An 18,828-nucleotide genomic window follows, 5' to 3' on the forward strand; every position below is an offset into this window, starting at 1 on the left:
TTGTGGAGAATTGAATGGACTTGCCGGGGTCCCCAGCTTTCTGCCCTGGACAAGGCGCACCTGTGCATTTCGAGCTCCCCTTCTCTCTTCCTTAAAAATGGCAACTACAGGGCCGAGTCTTTGGGTGAGCCCCGTATTCTGTGAATTTCACTGTGCGTTATGATGATCCACGCTGCGATGCTATTCTAGAGACCCGGGGGACGGTGAGTCAGAGAGGACACGGGAGATGGTGAGTCAGAGAGGACAGACCTGGATCCCGGTCTGGGGCAATCCCCCAAACTGAAGGGTGGGGGAGGGAGAAAGGAACGGGCTCGTCTATTGGGTACGCTGCACTAAGAGCTTTTTAATAGCTTCTCATCCCATCCCCGCAGAGCCGGGGGTCCGAGTCCTCACGCTAACTCGAGGATGTCTGGCCCCTTCCCCGTCCCTTCCCGTGCCTCAGTGTCACTATCAACGCAGTAACGTCCCCAGGGTTCCTCGTTGTTCTAGCACCGCAGGGGCCTGTGGGAAAAGGGGGTCGGCATCACTTGGGTGGTCGGCCTTGTCTACCCTCTCCTCTCCCACTGGTCTACTCTACCCTGGGCTCGAGAGCTCCGCCTTCTCCTCCTTTCCTCCGCCCCAGAGACGTGGTCCAATCAGCGTCTTGATCCTGCCCCAGCCTCAGCCGTAGGCCAATTAGCGTCCTCCCACCTCAGGTCGGCCGCCCAATCGGCTGTACGTTCGGACCCAATCACCACTAGAGCCAGCCCCTTGCTCCCATCTCCGCAGCTACAGACCAATTAGCGATTCGGTCTTTCTTCTCTCCCCTCATTCAATAGACGCAGTCCAACCAGCGGCTAGATACGCCCTCCTCTTGCGCGTCTTCCCCACCGAGCCTCGGGCCAATCAGCGGTCGGCTCGGTCCCTCCTCTCCAGCCTCGACTCTGAGGCGCCTTGTAAGCGCGCAGACGGCAACATCTCGAGCCGAAGCCTAGCGAAGGAGGTGCGGGAAAGGCGTTGCGGCGGCGGCGGCGAAGGCGCGGGCCCGGCGGGGCTTCCATCCGCGCCGCTCTCGGGCCTCGAGGCCTCGCGTCACCCAGAGAGCCTCCGCTGTGCGCGGGCGGCTGGCGCGATGTGGCGGAGGCCGGGCCCGGGGCGGCTGCCGCTGCTTTTGCTGCTGCTACTGCTGGGGGCAGGCGCGGTGGCGGCGCGGGGCGCGGGGGAGCCTGATGACCCGCACTACCCGCAGGGCGAGCACCGAGCCGACTACGATCGCGAGGCGCTGTTGGGGGGCCAGGTGAGCGCACTCCCCGCCGACGATCCCCAGCCGAGCGGAGCTTCCCCCGTGCGCGCCCCTTCCCCTCCCACGTTGTGTGCGCGCTCCTCCGGACTGCTCCAGTGAGCCCTGCGGGGTGGGAGGGTTGGGAGGCAGGTGGAGTGCCACATGTGAGGGGCACCGGGGGGACGTCGGGGGGTGGGGGAAAGACCGCGATAGCCAGTCTTCGTTCTGCGCTTTAATCTCGGAGACCGGGTTAGCTCTTGGAGACCCATAGGAGTCTGGGAGGCGGGACCTGGGATTATCCTCATTGTAATCAGGGAAACTGAGGCGGGGCAGGCGCGCCCGGGGTCACACCGCCAGCCACGGTCTGAGGCTGGATTTGAATTCGGGGCTCTCTAGAACCCAGGGGCGGGGGGCCCCGGTTCCCTGGCCCCCTGGGGTGACCTAGGCCCCTTCTCCATCATCGGAAAGCCGGGCCCGACCTGGGGGTCCTGGGTTAGTAGTATCCACACCCCTCCTTCTGCAGGTGCGGGACCCCTAGCACCTTTGCAGCTGGAGATCCAAAGCCCTGTACGGGAGATGGTGGCTTCCAAATGCCTGGCCCCCGGCTTAGAAACCCTTCCGACCTCGTTAGAACCGTTTCCCGGTTAAGAGTTTGGGGCGCTTTGGTGCTGACGCTTAGGACTCGGGCCTGGCTGAAGCCGCTTCTGGGATGGAGACCCGCCAGCACCCACCTTTGGGGTTGGGACGCGCAGCCCCGGCCTTCTCCCAGCCCAGTGGGAGCCCCCAGCCCCGAGTGGGCTCCCACCACTCCGTTTTCCAAGAAGTCCCGCTGGGCCAGGCTCCCAGGCCGAGGCTCACCTCCCTTCTGGGTTCACAGGAGTTTGTAGTCAGAGGGGCCGGACTCCGGGGGCCTCCGGCTACTCAACTGTAGAATGAGAAGCTGGATGAAATGCCCTTCAAAGGGGCCCCCAGCCCCAAACTGAGCTGTTGGGAGATAGGACTGGAGAAGTGGACTTGTTTGTGTCAGGAGCAGCCTTGCCATGGCCTTAGTGCCCCAAAGTGATCCTTGACCTATTTCATTCATTCTTTTGTCTCTTCCTTCCCAAAGGCAGAAGCAGATGAATATGAAAAACTCAGCCCTGAAGAGCAGCAGAAAAGGCTGAAGGCAATCATTAAGAAAATTGATGTGGACTCTGATGGTTTCCTTACTGAAAGTAAGGACCCTTTTTTCCCCTTGCTAACTGAAGAAATTGGTTTCTATGAGAAATGTCTTCAAAAATTTGAATGTTGATGAAACGTAGATGTTAGCTTTCTCCCACATGTAGAGTATTGTGAGAGAGAAAGAGCAGTGTGCTTTTATGACTGAAAAATGAGCCATAGTGTGACAATTGGAGCGAATGCTCTGTCCAGGGCTCACTCAGTATGTGTGTATGGGTTCTAGTCATGTGCTTTTAGGAGTAATATAGAATGGGGGTGTCCCTTCTACCTTAGGAACCTTATTCCTCCTCTGACTTGTGAAAATTGCCAATAGTAGCACTTTGCATTGTCAGAGAAGTGCACTTTATGTGTAAAGTGATTCAGGTGACTTCACTGGAAATGCGCTAGGGAGGAATATGGTCAAATTGCATTATTTGTCATTTGTTCAATATGATATCTGATTGCCCATGGGATCCTAGGCATTGTTGTAGGTATTCTCTGCTCCTTTCCTATGGATTCTGTGTAAAGCTAGAAAATCCAGACTTTTTTTACAGTGGCTTTAGAGAGATGAGCTTTCACCTTTTACCCTCATTTCACAGATAAATAAAGGGAGGCCCACCAGAGTTTGAGGATATGTGCAGTGCTGCTTATTAGTGACGGGGCCATCAGTTGGTTTGGGAGCCCCTGGAGTCTCCTCATCCCTTCCTGGTCCGTGGTTTTTTTCCTTGTAATGGGCTGTTCCCCTCCAGAGAAGGGCTTAAAGAGAGACTTTTCTGCATGAAGAGCTAGAAGCAGCTCCAGAGAGCTTTCTCCTTGTGGCCTGGAGGGGTATGGCCTTCTGCCCAGGATCTCCCCCGATTTTGGGGTATGCCAGGAGTTTCACCCATCTCTCCTGTTGTCCATCATTTTGGAAAGCCCCGGTTAGGTCAGCCTCCCACATTGACCAATCTTCAAGATGGCCTGAAAGTAATGAGGTGACTGAGGATTGAAAGTTTGATTGCATGGATCTTGTGAAAGTTGTCCCCCAGAGTTTTGATATCAGGAAGGCTTTTTCCCCATTTTCCCTCCAGGAAGCTGCTATCATCTTCCCTGGAGTAAAGAACAGTGAGCTCTAATTTGACATGCTTCCTCCTCACAGCATCCCCTTTGTCCCCTGCTAGTGTTCCCTTCTGAAACATCATTGCACAAACACTTTGGGGAGAGTGCATGGCTGTTGGCTGGACAATTCTGGGACATCATGCTTAATCAACTTAATCCTGAACTTGTGTTGAACTACCCTTCTCTTTCATCCTCTACCCTGTACAAAGCCAACTCTGTTTTAATCTCCTATTTTTTAAAAAATACTTTTACCTATTTAGAAAAAAGCCAACTCATTTGTTAACCAAAGAGTAATTTTCTTTATTATTTTAAGGAAATAATCCAGATGCAACTTTAACATCTGTGAAAATACAAATTCTCTGAACTTCCAGTTGAATGAATATTTTTTCACAGCTTTTTTCTTAAAATGAATTTGAAAAGTCTTAATTTTATTTTTTTTCAGGAGCAGTATAGATTTATTTCCTGTGTCTGGGTTTCTGTGATTAATTTTTTTTTTTTTTTCAAATCTAAAAAGGTTCTTTGAACCTCTAGAATAAAAATGCCACATTCTCTCTGGTCAATCCCCAGATGAACTCAGCACATGGATCCAGATGTCCTTCAAACACTACGCCATGCAGGAGGCAAAGCAGCAGTTTGTTGAATATGACAAAAACAGTGATGGTGTGGTGACGTGGGGCGAGTACAACATCCAGATGTATGACAGGGTGATCGACTTTGATGAGAACACCGTTCTGGATGATGCTGAAGAGGAGTCTTTTAGGCAGGTGAGCCCCTCAGTCCTCTGATCTTCTCAGAGTCCTTTCCCCAGTGGGGGGCCAGTCTTGGCTCACTTCCTGGAAGGCTGTATTCTCCAGGCAGTGCTTTGTTGTATCTCACTGACCTCTGGGACAATTCCTCTTTTCTCTAGTCAGACTTCTAGACCATTACTCTTGAGTTTTGCCAGTATTCTTTGTAGTTATTTCCCAGTTGGATCATGTGGCTGACACTGGTCTCATGTATTAGAAGTTTTTCTTTTTAAAAAGATATATCTTTTTATTTTTATGAATACCATTTTTGTTAGGATTCATAAAACATCACATAAAAGTATAGTTACTGAGAAACTATGATTACTACTGTTTTTGAAGATACATTAGTCCCCAAAAGAGATTTTGACTTTTTTCTAAATTAATTAGATGCTTTGTCCACATTATCTAAAACAGTTATTTTATTTGCACTTAATTATAGTATAGTTTTTGTTGTTCTTTAAGAGTCACAGCCCCATCCCAATCTCAGGCACAATTTCCAAAAACATGTACTTTTTACTAAGAAGTCCTGGGAAATTCAGGGAAAGGGCTTTACTTAGGATTCAGTAATGGAAAAATACTTCATGTGTCTTTGCATGGCAGGGTTTAAAGCCTCTGGGATTACAAAGATCACTTCACAATTCTTTTTTTTAAGATGATATTTTAACACAAAAAAAAGAAACCTACTACTGTATTCATAATTACAATATATTTTAAGAGTATTAGTCATATATAGAAGGTTTTCCCCCAAAAACGGAGGCCTTTTTTCTTAAATTTTTATTCTGCAACTTTGTCAGTTTTTGTTTTAAGCTTTATTATAATACTTATTTTAATGCAGAACATAACATTTTTAAAGGGTGCACTTTAGTTCTATTAGGATCTCAGAGTAGTGACCAACTTGAGGTTCTTTAGAGACAATATGTGCTGGCTGGTGGTGAGCCAAAGGGTCCATTTATCTATTCCTTCTTCCCTTCCCTTCTGAGGACTCCCAAATGAGGTGGGGAGGAGGCGGTAAGGAAATCACAACCTCTTCTCTTGACCATCTCCTCCACTCTGGGTGCCTCAGATGGACAAAGCTGATCAAGAGAGAAAAAAGGGTGTATCTCGGTCGTGGTTCCTGGGCTTATGAGCCCTGTTTGGTGGTTCGATCAGACCCTTCTGAAGTGGCAGCTGCTATCCGGCGAGGAAGGCTCGGCAGGTCTTTTCTCTGGTTACTCAGAGCTTTTCTTGCAGTCTCTGTGGCCCAGGAGGGCACTGTGTCTTCTCTGAGATCTGAGCCCTCAAGCTCAAGTACAGCTGAGCTGAGCCTCCTGATGAGCAGGGGAGTTGGAGGTCATTTGGTGCACAACTTTTATTTTGTAGGTAGGGACCCAGAGGCTCAGAAGGGAAGGATTTTGCCCAAGATCACTACCAAAGATAGATATTCAGTAGTTTTGTTAGTAAGTGATTTCATCTTAATTAATTTTTTTTTTTTAACAAAGGAGGGAGGTTTGTCAGATTTAGAGTAAGTCACATATCATTTGGTTCATAAGATAAAATTTATTTTTATGAACTTTTGCTTCCACAGGTTAAAAATGCATTTGATTGTTATAAAAACCAGCCATTAGTCTGCTGTAATAATGGTATCCCATGTTTCTACAGCATTTTGAACATTTACTGATGTCTTTCCTTTGTGACTTAGGCAGCGGAAGCATTATCCTCATTTGGCTGATATTGGTGAAGGGACTTTCCCTAAGGTTCTGAGGTCCTAATACTGGCCTCTTCTCTGAGGGTTGGTGCTGCATCTTGCACTCCGCCTTCAGGAAGCCTCCAGGACGGGGATCCCAGGCAGCCCAGCCGATTTTCAGAGAGCTCTGATGCTGAACTTGGGCCTGGTTGTATTCCTGAGGGCAGAAGTAGAAATGAAGTCTGGTCCTTTCAGCAGAGACATGATCCAAAGACTTGGAGGCTCATAATTCTTAATTCCAAACTACCCAGCTTAACTTAAAGGTTCATATTTTTACACTGGAAAAGCTGGAGGTGACTCTTCCTTTGTATAAAGATTTCTGTTTACCAATAGATCTTCTGTGAAGCCTTCTTCTGCTGTCAGGCTTGCTCATCTTAGGGGGAGGGGGCTGCTACATCCTCTGATTAAAGCAGTAAATGCAAATCACTCTTTAATCACTAGGAGATTTTGCCAAGGACCCATGGGGAAAGAAGCTGAAACTGGTTCTGTTAATGAGACTTGGGATCATTTGAGTTTTTCTGTCCAGTGCCTGCCACGCCCCCACCTTTACAATGAAGCATTGATTGACACCAATAAAACTCCGACCTGTTCCAAAATAGGGTATCGCAGTCCTCTCTGCCCTAACGGGGGTAGCTCAGACCATGAAGGCTCTTTTATCGATCAGAATGTTTTTGCCTTTATGTCACTTCTCTGTTCTGATATTTTGTGCTGTGCCATGGTTGGATCCCTGGGGCAGGAAAGTCAGGTAAGAATCCAGACCCAGTATCCTTTCAAAGTTAGAGGTTTATTAAGTACACAGAGCATTCTGGCATTTTCATATTAGGAACCTTAGGGAAAATAACTGCATAACACGGTCATAAAACACTTGAGAAAGCTCTTCTTGATTTTAAAGAAAAAATAGCTAGCCTTTTATATAGAGCCCTTTGCATTCCACCCAGCAGTTGCCGTGTTCTCTCTCTTCATCCTTATAACCCCTACCTTGTGAGGCAGGGCCTCTCCCTGTTCCTGTTGTGCCATTGCGGAACCTGAGGCAGGCTCAGCCTTTGCTGGACAGCTTGCCCAGGGTCACGCACCTTGTCTGGTGCTGAGGCAGGACATGCCCGGTCGTTCAACCCCAAGGCTCGAGCACTGACCCTCCCAGCCCGGCACTGCCCACATGGCTGCAAACTGACAACCAGGGGTTGGGGTCTGTCTCTAGACCATCTTTCCAGTGACGTTCTTGATAGGCTTCTTTCTTGGGACATTCTCATTGTGTGCGTCCTGTTTCTTTTGAGAAAACAGCCTCATTTCAGCAGGAGCCGGAGCCCCCAGAAGGGGCCACATCTTGAACCCTCACTGTATAGAAGAGGAAGGCCTACAAGGACCCAAATGGTCACTGGGCTTCTTCCCATGAGCTTCTGCTGCTACTCTGTCCATGGCGATTTAGCTGTTCTCTAGTTGGTTCCTAGATGACTCGGATCTGGCCAGGACCTGTCTGGACTGTGCACTTCTTGCCTAGGTCTCCGTAAGTGGTCAGGTCCTGACACATAAGTGCTTCTTGACTGGAAGCCACAAGTAGTCACCGATACTTATATTGCACTTATTGTGTCAGTCTCTGTGCTGAGTACTTTACAAATATTACTTCATGTCAGCCTTTTAGCAATTCTGGGAGCTAGGTACTATTATCCCCATTTTACAGATAAAGAAACTGAGACAAACAGCCTAATCATTTGTCTAGGGTCACACAGCTAGTCTGTGTTTGAAGCTGAATTTGAATTTGGGTCTTCTTGACTCCAAGCCCAGCACTTTATCCACTATATCATCTGGTTGTTGATTGATTGGCTGGTTGCCTTTGAAATACCTAGCCCAATCTGCTTCTCTAAACAGGCTCTTATTCTGTCACACCCCTAAAAGCCTCTTAGTGACCCACTCTGCCTCCTGAAGCATCTCTTCCCACTGTGGGAAAGCCCTAATTGTTAGTTTAGGACATGTTTTCTTCCATTGATTTGAAATCTATTGGACTCAAACAGAAGCCTAATCCTGCCATAGGATACCCTTTCAAATATGTGAAGAGTGCTGTCATGTCCCCCTTAAATCTTCAGCCCTTAACACAGGCTAAATTCATTAATTGATAATCATTTGATGTGATTTCTAACCCCCGGATCTCTTGAGATCTCCTCTTAAGAATATTTCTTTCTTGTTTTTTGTGTATCTCAGTCTCTCAGTATCTCAGTATGGTTGGATAGGATTTTTATTCCTTTCTGCAAGGAATTTTAATCCTAAATTGAATCAGATATAAAAATTGTCCACAAAAAAGTGATGTAAACATTAAATCAGAAGTGGTGTGTGCTATTTGCTTTTTATAAAGTATCTTGAAAAAAAAATCCAGTTGTTCAAGGAAGGTTAAAAGTTGCAAACTAAAAAAGTTTCATAACCCCAAATAAAAAGTATTGATCAGCAGGTATGATTGAATGCCTGGGTAAAATTCAGATATCTCATTCATCGACTTTTGATTTTTAATAGGTTTCCAGGTAGAAGGAATTGTTAATAAATACGAATATTGACCTTTTGTTATAAGTTTGTGTGAAATGCCTCAAAGTGCATTTCTCGGTTTATTGTGTGAACTGCCCTGCACAGCATTTCCAAGAAGGGAAATTAAAGTTTGGGCTCTCATCTGGTGAAAGCTCCCTGGTTGTTTCTAAGAGCAGTTGCTGCCCAACTTTGCCTATTTAAGGAACAACCTTACCTGGGCCTTCTCCACTGAGGAACTATGGCTTGTTTTAGTAATGTAAATTCGTTCTTTTTCTGCATGTAAAATCTTTTGTCAGCCAAAAGGTGGCAGCTTTGTTCTTTGCAGACTCTCATCATGGTGTAAAAATAGCTTGTTTTATGCATATTGGTAGTGAAATGAGCTTTTAAAGCATCATTTTTCTTGTCCTGGTTTTTTTTTTTTTTTTTTTTTTGCTGTCCTATTCTAAGCCCCCCATAATCTCTCACACTCTTAGAAGGGACAAAGTCTTTAGGATTGTAATACTTAACATTTCTTTCTAAAAGTTTTTGTTTTCTGTTTCTGTTTCTAAGATGATCCCCCCCGAAGATTCTTACCTTGCTCATATCTCATATTTTTCCTCTTGAGTATGGTTTTGAATGCTTTAGAAAATGTTCAGGTTTAGTTTCTTTTTAAAAAAAAGCCTGGTAGTTACTGTCAAATGTGAAGCAGAAAAGTTTATTTTCCTGAAACTTGAACTTGTGGAGAAAGATCCTTTCTTGGATACGAAGAACTTGCCAAGTAATGCCCGTAGCGGGAACATGGGCTTTTTGCTTGGGGATTGAAGGGTCCTTTCATAAGGAAACCCGAGCCTGCGGCCTTTTCAATGGTGGCTTGTTCTTTTTGGACTTGTCCGGCTCGGCAGAGCACCCCGCGTTCTGGCCTTTTTCCGTGTTTGTGCTCGATGTGGAACGTCCAGGGCCCAGTCTGGACAAGCAGATGCAGGAGGCTGGTGGGCCTTGGAGAACTCGAGCACAAATGTCTCCCTCTTAGCTGGCTGTTGGCCAAGGGAGCAGGTCTTGGAAAGGAGGCCCCGGGGCACCAGACCTGCTAAGGGGTTCCTGACAGCGAGCAGCTAGTGAGCTGTTTGTGCCCATGGTGGGTTCCTGACAGCGAGCAGCTAGTGAGCCGTTTGTCCCTGCCCTCAGTGGAGTGCTGCGATATGGGAGGCTGCATGGGCCTGGAGTTGGGAAGGTCAGGCCTCAGATCCTCCCTATCTGTGTGACCCTGAATAAGTCCCTTCACCCTGTGCCTCCTCATCTGTGAGATGGAGGGAGGAGGAGGGCGGCCAGGATTGTCGTGGGGATTGGCCATGAAGGTCTTTGTAAAGGGTAAGGTGCCGTGGCAACTGTCATTGTGGTTTGTGCCACAGCACAGGGAACATAGGCGCTCAGTGAAAGAGATAGGGACTAGCTATTTTGGAGAAGAAATTGGAACTGTGCCCAGAAAGCTAGAAAAGTGGGTCTTTTTTTGATCCAGTAATGATACCCCAAAGAGATCAAAGAAAAAGGAAAAGGACCTATATTTACAAAAATATTTATAGCAGCTCTTTTTGTGGTGGTGAAGATTTGAAAGTTGAGGGGATATTATCCCTCGGAGAACAGCTAAACTAGTTGGTATGTGATTGTGAGAGAACACTCTAATGCAATAAGAAATATCAATCAGGATGGCTTTGGAAAAATTTAGGAAGACACATGAACAACTGCAAAATGAATTGAACCAAACTAAAACATCGTACATAGTGACAGCAATATTATGTAATTAACAGAGAATCAATACAATGATAAAAGACAATCCAAAGATTAAAAATGCTATCTCTTTCCAGAGAAAGAAATGATGATTCTGAAAGCAGATGAGAGCATCCTTTTTTTTTTTTGTCTGTTTTCTTTTACAAAGCTAATATGGAAATATGTTTAGACCAACATTTTGGAAGCCGAAGTTTGAACTATTGGTGTGGCAGAAAGAAGTCTTAATTTAATAGTATAGTACCAAAAGGGCTTCCTTCACGGGGGATACACTCATGATGGAGCATGGTGCCCTATAATAGCAAGACTTCATTATATCTGGAGAAGGAAGATGAGCTGGGAAGGCAACAAAGAACTTGGTATTTCATACTTACAATTACCATGAAGGGATTTGCACTAGAATATTATCCATTTAAGCCTATAAAGCCAAGGTACCTAGGTGGCTTGGTGGCTGGAGCACTGGGCCTGGAGTCAGGAATCCCTGAATTCAAATCCAGCCTCAGAGACTTCCTGAATGTGTGACCCTGGGCAAGTTACCTCATCCTGTGTGCCTCAGATTCCTCACCTGTAAAGTGAGCTGGAGAAGAAAATGGCCAAATACCCCGATTCTCTGCCAAGAAAACCCCAAATGCGGTCACGGAGAGTCGGACATGACTGAATAGCAACTACCACCCTATTAAAGGACTCTGTAGGCCATGAGACTTATTAATCTTAGACATTTGCACTAGCAGCTTAGAACAAGAAAAGGGAAAAATTGATCTGGAGCCTTTCTCTTCTGATTTGGGGAACAATCCCAGTGAGTTCCCTTAGGACTTACTCTCTGACCCCAACAAGACATTTAACCTCCTTGTTACATTTACAAATATCTGGCAACTAACCAGCCTTTTTTTGTGATAAATGTATGTGAACATGTTCTTGAAAGTATGACGTACTTGTATGAATTTAAGATATTTTCATTGTAATGTTATGACTTCTTCTTACTTTCCAATTAGTGTTTGAATTGTAATAAGAAAAAGGATATACATGAAATGTGAGGCAACTAACCAAACCTTTGGAAATCTCATTATTTTTGAAGCTCCATTTAAAGGACAAGAAACGGTTTGAAAAAGCGAATCAGGATGTAGTTCCGGGTCTGAGCCTTGTGGAATTTATTGCTTTTGAGCATCCTGAAGAGGTTGATTATATGACGGTAAGAAAGGAATTTTTTCACACTTTTATTTAGTGATGAAATCTTGTCACCTGTATCAGACAATACTACAGAAATTCTGTAACTGTTTGGCATTTAGCTGTTAATTTGTAGAAACCATTCAGGGTGTGGACAGATCTATTTAGAGAATTTGAAGACTCCGAAAAATTTTTCCTCCCTTTGGCTTCTCTCCCATCTTCTCCGCTGTACCCCAAGTTTTTAGGGAATTAGTAAATTTGGATTCTGTATTTCCCTGTTTTTTTTTTGTTTGGTTGTGTATGTAGAGCATTCATATTTCTTTATATATTAAGCAATATTTTACACATGATACACTTGATGTATTTTTGTCAATACTAACCAAAAAGTAGTTATGAGGTTTTTAAAAGTATTTTAAAAATAATTTGCTTCTAAGTTCTTTGAAAAATTCAAATTTCCATTCCCTTGCATGAAAACCAAGGAAGAAAATATTTTCTCCCCCCAAACTGGAAAATTTTACCATTCCCTAGCCTTGAAAGACCCCTTTCCCTTTCTGCTACAACCTGTTTTTTTTACCTGTCTCTTACTGAGTGGTGATTTCATCCTTTGTGTAAGGCTTGGTCCATGCTTGTGATGAATCACACTTTGGGAAATTCACTGGTTAGTGTAAGGAGGGAATCAGACCTATGTTGGATAGTCCTGGCCTCCCGAATGTGGCTCTCATTACTTGAGTAACTAGTTGGTCACGGATCTGCAGGTCTGGAAATCATGCAGAAAAACAGTCCAGTGCAGTGCTCTGAAGACAGAGAAGTCCAAGTACTGAGAGAAGTTCTTGGCTCTGCCAGCCAGTGATCAGGAAGGCCTGAGCCCAAGGCCTTGGGGGCATTTCAGTTCTTCAAGGTCTCCAATAGACTGGGCCCATCATTGTTGCTTCCCCCCAGGGCCAGTGCTGCCTCCTGAAGCCTTCCTCTGCCCCCTGCTGGAGTGACTCCCGAAGAGGCCCCTCATTGAGGGGCCATCTCCCTGCTGCCTCTGGCCGTGCAGGCGGCTTTCATTCTCCCACCAATCCCCTCATTTATCTCTCTCCTCCTGACATAGTCACCTGCACTTCAGGCTCTGTCTGTGGGAAGTAAAACATATGTTGTTCCTTTGGCAGCTTCGTTCCACTTTTTCCCTGACCCTTCTGGGTTAGCCCCATCCTCCTTGATTCCATTTGCCATTGGACCCTGTCTTTCAGCAGAGACTCTTCAGCTTGCCTTTTGGGGCGGGTTCTTTGTTTCATCTCTCCAGCAACCTCCTCCCCCCTCCCGCCCCAAGGGCTGAAGTTTCAGAGAAAGTTCCTAAAGGGGCAGCATTCTGCGGCTTTCTAGCTGACTTCTGAGGAGGACCAGGTGTGTTAAGGGATGGAAGTGGTTCTTAAGGCATTTTAAAATTCCTGCCAGTGTCAGAGATGCTGGAGAAGGGAAGGAGGAGCCTCCCTGCAGCTGTGTGGGCATACCCCTCCCTCTCACAATGATCAGGTTCAGTTCAAGTGACCTGGAGCGTACACTGAGCTTTGTAGGCCTCTGGGCCCTGGGGCAGGCTGGGAAGGGCCCAAGGAGGGCCCAGGTTTATGGGGAGGTCCTGGGGTAGGCAGACGGCAGGTTTGTGCATGTGATGGACTGAGACCAGGGAGGATGGAGCAGCCATTAGTAGCAGCAGCAAGCCCAAGATCAGGCTTGAGGTAAAACAGGACTGGGGCCTGGCAGTGAGGAAGGCTAAAATAATGGAGGAGAAATGGAGAAGTCACGGGTCCTGTGTGAGATACTGGCATGGCAAAGGTGAGAAAGGGCTGAGGGTAGCAAGACAGGTGAGTTCTGCTAGAACCATGTAGCCAAGTGGGAGGCTTTTTCTGTGATTCCACATAATCGTGGCTGCTACTCAGTTAGGTTTTTTTTTTTAAAAACTTTTTATTGACAGAACCCATGCCAGGGTAATTTTTTACAACATTATCCCTTGCACTCACTTCTGTTCTGATTTTTCCCCTCCCTCCCTCCACCCCCCTCCCCCAGATGGCAAGCAGTCCTATACATGTTAAATAGGTTACAGTATATCCTAGATACAATATATGTGTGTAGAACCAAACAGTTCTCTTGCTGCACAGGGAGAATTGGATTCAGAAGGTAGTAAATAACCCGGGAAGAAAAACAAACATGCAAGCAATTTATATTCATTTCCCCGTGGTCTTTCTTTGGGTATAGCTGCTTCTGTCCATCCTTGATCAATGAAACTGAATTAGCTCTCTATCGAAGAGATCCACTTCCATCAGAATACATCCTCAAACGGTATCGTTGTTGAGGTATATAATGATCTCCTGGTTCTGCTCATTTCACTTAGCATCAGTTCATGTAAGTCTCGCCAGTCCTCTCTGTATTCATTCTGTTGGTCATTTCTTACAGAACAATAATATTCCATATCAGTTAGGTTTTGATGTACTTGTTAGTGGATTTCTTAATAGATTTGTTATCGTACCAAAGGTGCCAGAACCATTACTTTTTTTTTGACTCAGACTAGATAGTGTAAGGGCTTCTCATGGACCTGTTCTTACTCGGATGGACATGGGAACCAGTGCTCTGTTTTTGATCTGGAAACTCCTTAGGCTGCCTGGTGACTTCCCTGTTCCTGGGGGCTTCCCCTAATACCAGCAGAATTAGGCTGACCAGGTCGGCACACTGGAGCACAGAGCTCTCGAGCTCACTGGCCTCAGCTTCTGTGTTAGCAGAGAGGACCGGCGTGTTCATGTATGCTTGGGCAGCGTGGTTATTCCCAAATAGTTTTTATTATGTGATTTTACAAATAACCAATTCAGAGGCCAAGGAACTTACAGGTCTCAGGTTGGAAATATTTATGATACTAAATCACAATGACTTGCCTTTTCTTTATTGACTCTACAATAGGAATTTGTCATTCAAGAGGCTTTAGAAGAACATGACAAAAATGGTGATGGGTTTGTTAGTTTGGAAGAATTCCTGGGTGATTACCGCCGAGATCCAAGTAAGTAACGTAAAGGAATCTGGGAAATTTGGGGATGGGGGAGCAGAGGAGGAGAATGGGTTTGAAGAAAGAAGAGAGGAAGAGATTTCCTTTTAAGAATCACTTAAAAGCCAGAGAAAGAGGAAACCATAAGAAGTATGATTATAATTTCTTTGGGGTAATTTTTATTATTTAGTTGTTTTCAGTTGTCTCTAACTTTTTGTGGCCTCATTTGGAGTTTTCTTGACCATTTCCTTTTCCAACTCATTTGATAGATGAGGAAACTGAGATGTACAGGTTGTAGTGACTTGCCCAGGGTCACGTAGCTATCAGGTGTCTGAGGCTGAATTTGAAATCATGTCTTCCTTACTCTAGGCCTAGAATTCTAATGTGTCACCTAGCAATAAGTTCTTGATAATAAGTCCACTAAATTAATGATAGTACAAATAAGACAAAGGGTTGTATAATTGATTTCAGATTCTACTTTTTATTCTAGTTCCTTACCTAGAGTCAAAATACCTTTCATTTGTTGAAATTGTTAGATTAAGTTATTTTTAATACAAATGGAAGAGTAAATAAGAGTTGATAATATTCTATAAATAAAATTCCTATTAAAACAGGGAAAGACCTTAAAATATTATAAAAGTAGGCTTAATGTAGAAACAGACTTTTCATAATATTGGAGGTTAGGGTGACTTTGTAATAACCCACCATAGATGAAAACTCAATTGTGTAGGCCACACTCATCATGGTTTTTATTTGATCTTTCTGTAGCAAGGTGTAGAAATGGGTTGGTTTTTTAATTGCTCAGTGAACATTTTACACAGTTGTCATTCAGGACTTTTCAGTTATAGTCTATCTTTCATGGGTTTAAGTTTTGCCTAGGATCTTTGTTTCTTTTATCTCAGAAATAGGCTTTTCTTCATGTTGGATTCCTGTGGAATTTTGGTTTGTAATTACTTTTGTTAATTTTTTCTATTAAGCTGCAAATGAAGATCCAGAATGGATACTGGTTGAGAAAGACAGATTCGTGAATGATTATGACAAAGATGGGGATGGGAGGCTTGATCCTCAAGAGCTTTTATCTTGGGTAGTGCCCAATAACCAGGGGATCGCACAAGAAGAGGTAAGTGATTAGCCTGTTTTCATATCGGTGCTATTTATAAGGGAAGGAACTCTACACAACAAGCCTTAGTGTAGCTTTGTTCATGGAGAAATTTAGTTAGCTGTAATACTCTGATATGATGGGACTGTGAATGTGACTAGTGATACCTATGTAGAAAATTAGAATGTTATTTATTTAACAACATTTTATTTGGCTGATACAGGATGAATAATGTTAAGCTTTTATCTACTGTCCTTGAATTGGGGAGGGGAACTTGCTGAAGGAGGGCATATGAAAGAAGAAAAAAGCAGGCAGGCCAGTGGTTTCCTGAGTCAGATTTTAGGTATGAGACCCCAGCAGTTGGCAATTGAATATAGTACCTTTGACAAATGGAGATGCACAAAAAACGTACATACAAATCTAATCATTTAAGTTAAAATACTCATTTTAAAATTGCAAATCTTTTGCTTTAAAGGCTCTTCATCTAATTGAAGAAATGGATTTGAATAGTGATGCGAAGCTTTCGGAAGCAGAAATCATTGAAAATCAGGATTTGTTTCTTACTAGTGAAGCCACTGACTATGGCCGGCAGCTCCATGATGAACATTTCTACCATGATGAGCTTTAGAAACCAGCATTGCTTGGTCTCCGAGTCTGTTTGCAGTCCTGACAACTTTGTCATCTATTACCAGCTTAATTTTGGGACTATGATGTTGATCTTATGATTTTCATTCTAAATTTTGCTATACTCAAACATTTTAGATTATGATCTTGGCCTTTTAGCAGAAAAACAAAGTGAAAACAACCAGACGTAAGTTTTAAAAATGATTTAAGAAATAAAAAATTAATGTTTTGCCAAATGAAAAAGTTGAACCGTCTCTAAATATTCCCTACTACATTACCTAAGTAGATGGAGCATTTGCATTGTATTACCATACTTGAATAAAATGGAGGATTTAAATGATGTCTCAACGTTATTATGTAAGTAATAAGTGACTGAGGTACCAGTAATTTTTTTAGTTTTATGTAGATTTTAATAATTTTGAAATGGAAGAAAAATGGACAATGTTTAGGTTTAGTGTTTGTGTTAAAACCTTCAAAGGAACTTACTAAAAGACTTGTACCTCACATTAATATGGAGAGGTTCTGCTTAATTTTTAAACTAGTTTCTATAGAGGGTTTATTGTATGAAATAGAACTTTATATTTTTGCATATGTATAGATAGTAATTATATTTAATGTATAACTCTATAGCATTATGGTGTGTGGAATATTAACGTTGTCCAGAACTTTTTGCATTTTTGACTGATTAAAAAGGAAATGCCTCGTCTTTCTATATCTTTGTCTTGTTTACTTATTGGGGAAATCTTCCACCTAAACCTTCAAAGTAAGACACTTTACCTGATTTTAAAGTCCTGTTTTACTTCATGGGGGTCTGACAGGGACTAAATTTTCAGCGTCCTAGTCAGAGGTGCAGGAATCCCACATCAGACCAGACTGACTTGTAGCTCCTTTCTAATTCTAAATCTCATCCTGTGGTCCTAGGGTCAGCCTATCCTTTTTCTCCATGGAGGTAACTGTCCAAAGGTCACCCACCAGATGGTTTTTTAAAAATCTTAATAATTAAATCATTAATTTAATTAGCCTAGCAGTTGGCAAGGGCTATCTACTAAGGCATCGAGGGGTAGAACTCTGTGTTAGTAGAGGGGAAGGTGTTCCCATCAGGGGAAAAATCACCAATCTGATCCTTTGAGCAAGAAGACGATATCATATATTATCTAAGCATCCGTCCCCATCGAGAATGAAAATGGTCTCCTGGAGAACTGAAGAGAAGCTGTTGGTCAGATTGCTGCTCTGTGCTTAGGCTTTGCTTTCCCTTGCTCTGCTTGTGGTCTGGATCTGCTCTTCCAGAAGCCCTTGCCCACTGATAAGCCCACTCTTCCAAGGTATTTTCATGGGTCTTTAGGTCTCCTGCTCAGAACCTGTTAGCTAGCTGCTGCCAGAGGAGCCACCAAAAGTGGTGCAGAAAACCCTAATTCGATCCAACAGTTGTGTCCATGCCATATATACACCAAGCTATACAAGACCCTGGTGCCTGCTTTCAGGGAGAGAAGTTTTTACTGCAGGGAGGAGGATGCAACAAAAATGGTCCAGAGAAAATCAAGGCGCAGAGCATGCTGACAATCTGAGGTAAAGAAGGTTCCATGGCATTAGCAGGCCCTGGAGGATAGGGGAGTTTGTATGAGTGTGTGTGTGGGGGGTTTCTCTGACAGTTTGTAGGGGACATCAGTCTGAAATAAAGCTGTGAAGGCATGTTGGAACCTGCTTGGACAAGGGGTTAGTGTGGGGTTTGTGCCAGTGTGGAGCCCGAGGTAAAGGGGCCAGAGGCAGGCCCAGGCCTGAGGAAGGTCATTTGGGAAGTTGTTTAAAGGAGGTATTGGAGAAAAAATGGTCGCAGGGAGGTCAGCCGGGAGGTTTTCCTCGCAGCCTCGAGGAGCTGTTGGAATTCTGACTGAAGATGGGCTCAGAAAAGGGAAGAGAGAAGGGTCTGGGGTGATTCCCTGTGATGACTTTACAGGGCTGAAAATATGGCAGTCGAGTGTGTGTGTGTGTGTGTGTGTGTGTGTGTGTGTGTGTGTGTGTATTTGCCACCATTTTCATTTGGTATTTTAAAAATATACATACTGATAATAATTTCTTGTTTTTATACCATTATTTCCTAACATTTTCCTTTGCTATATCAAAGATTACAAGAAAAAGAAAAATTCAACAAAACTAACACACTGGAAAAGTCTGACATGATATAAACCATAGTCCCTCATTTCTACAAAGCGTGAGGGGAAAGGGAATACCTTCTCTTAGCGCCTTTGAAACGAAACATGGATCAGAGCAGATTTGGGGCTTCCAGTCGAAGGTCGCCTCTTTAAAGAGAGGACGATTGGAGTCCAGCGAAGTCACAAAAGTCACGTCAAAGCGGGGAGCCCAGGACTTCTGACCCAAAAGCCCGAGTACTCTCTGGGGTGCCACAGTGACTCACTCCTCCATTGCTTTGCTGTCCTTTCCGTGAACATTGTCTTCATCAGGCATGTTGTTTTCTGGCCCTGCTTTCTTCCCCCTCAGAACAATCACTTTGCCCTTCTGACTAAAGGCAGAGAGAACTAAATCACGCATCGAATGTGACGGAGATGCTGCCCAAGACGTCCTCCTGACATG

At 44.3% G+C, this 18,828-nt stretch overlaps 1 protein-coding gene across 1 annotated transcript; it reads left to right on the plus strand.

Annotated features, from left to right (window-relative positions):
• The first annotated feature begins 876 nt into the window (after positions 1–876).
• Positions 877–16,951, plus strand: RCN2 (reticulocalbin 2). Its single transcript, XM_051982443.1, has 7 exons — positions 877–1,276; positions 2,370–2,475; positions 4,124–4,320; positions 11,412–11,525; positions 14,435–14,531; positions 15,494–15,636; positions 16,091–16,951. The coding sequence occupies exons 1-7, from the start codon at positions 1,112–1,114 to the stop codon at positions 16,241–16,243; spliced, it is 975 nt and encodes a 324-aa protein (XP_051838403.1). The 5' UTR covers positions 877–1,111; the 3' UTR covers positions 16,244–16,951.
• The last annotated feature ends 1,877 nt before the right edge of the window (positions 16,952–18,828 follow it).

Source organism: Antechinus flavipes, chromosome 2 (assembly GCF_016432865.1).
Source record: "Antechinus flavipes isolate AdamAnt ecotype Samford, QLD, Australia chromosome 2, AdamAnt_v2, whole genome shotgun sequence".
Lineage (NCBI taxonomy): Eukaryota > Metazoa > Chordata > Mammalia > Dasyuromorphia > Dasyuridae > Antechinus > Antechinus flavipes.

Excerpts from the sequence above, each read along its gene's own strand:
- RCN2 (XM_051982443.1), top strand. The coding sequence starts at position 1,112 with ATGTGGCGGAGGCCGGGCCCGGGGCGGCTGCCGCTGCTTTTGCTGCTG. Across the intron at positions 11,526-14,434 it reads AAGAGGTTGATTATATGACG|GAATTTGTCATTCAAGAGGC; the intron begins GTAAGAAAGGAA and ends ACTCTACAATAG. Across the intron at positions 15,637-16,090 it reads AGGGGATCGCACAAGAAGAG|GCTCTTCATCTAATTGAAGA; the intron begins GTAAGTGATTAG and ends TTTGCTTTAAAG.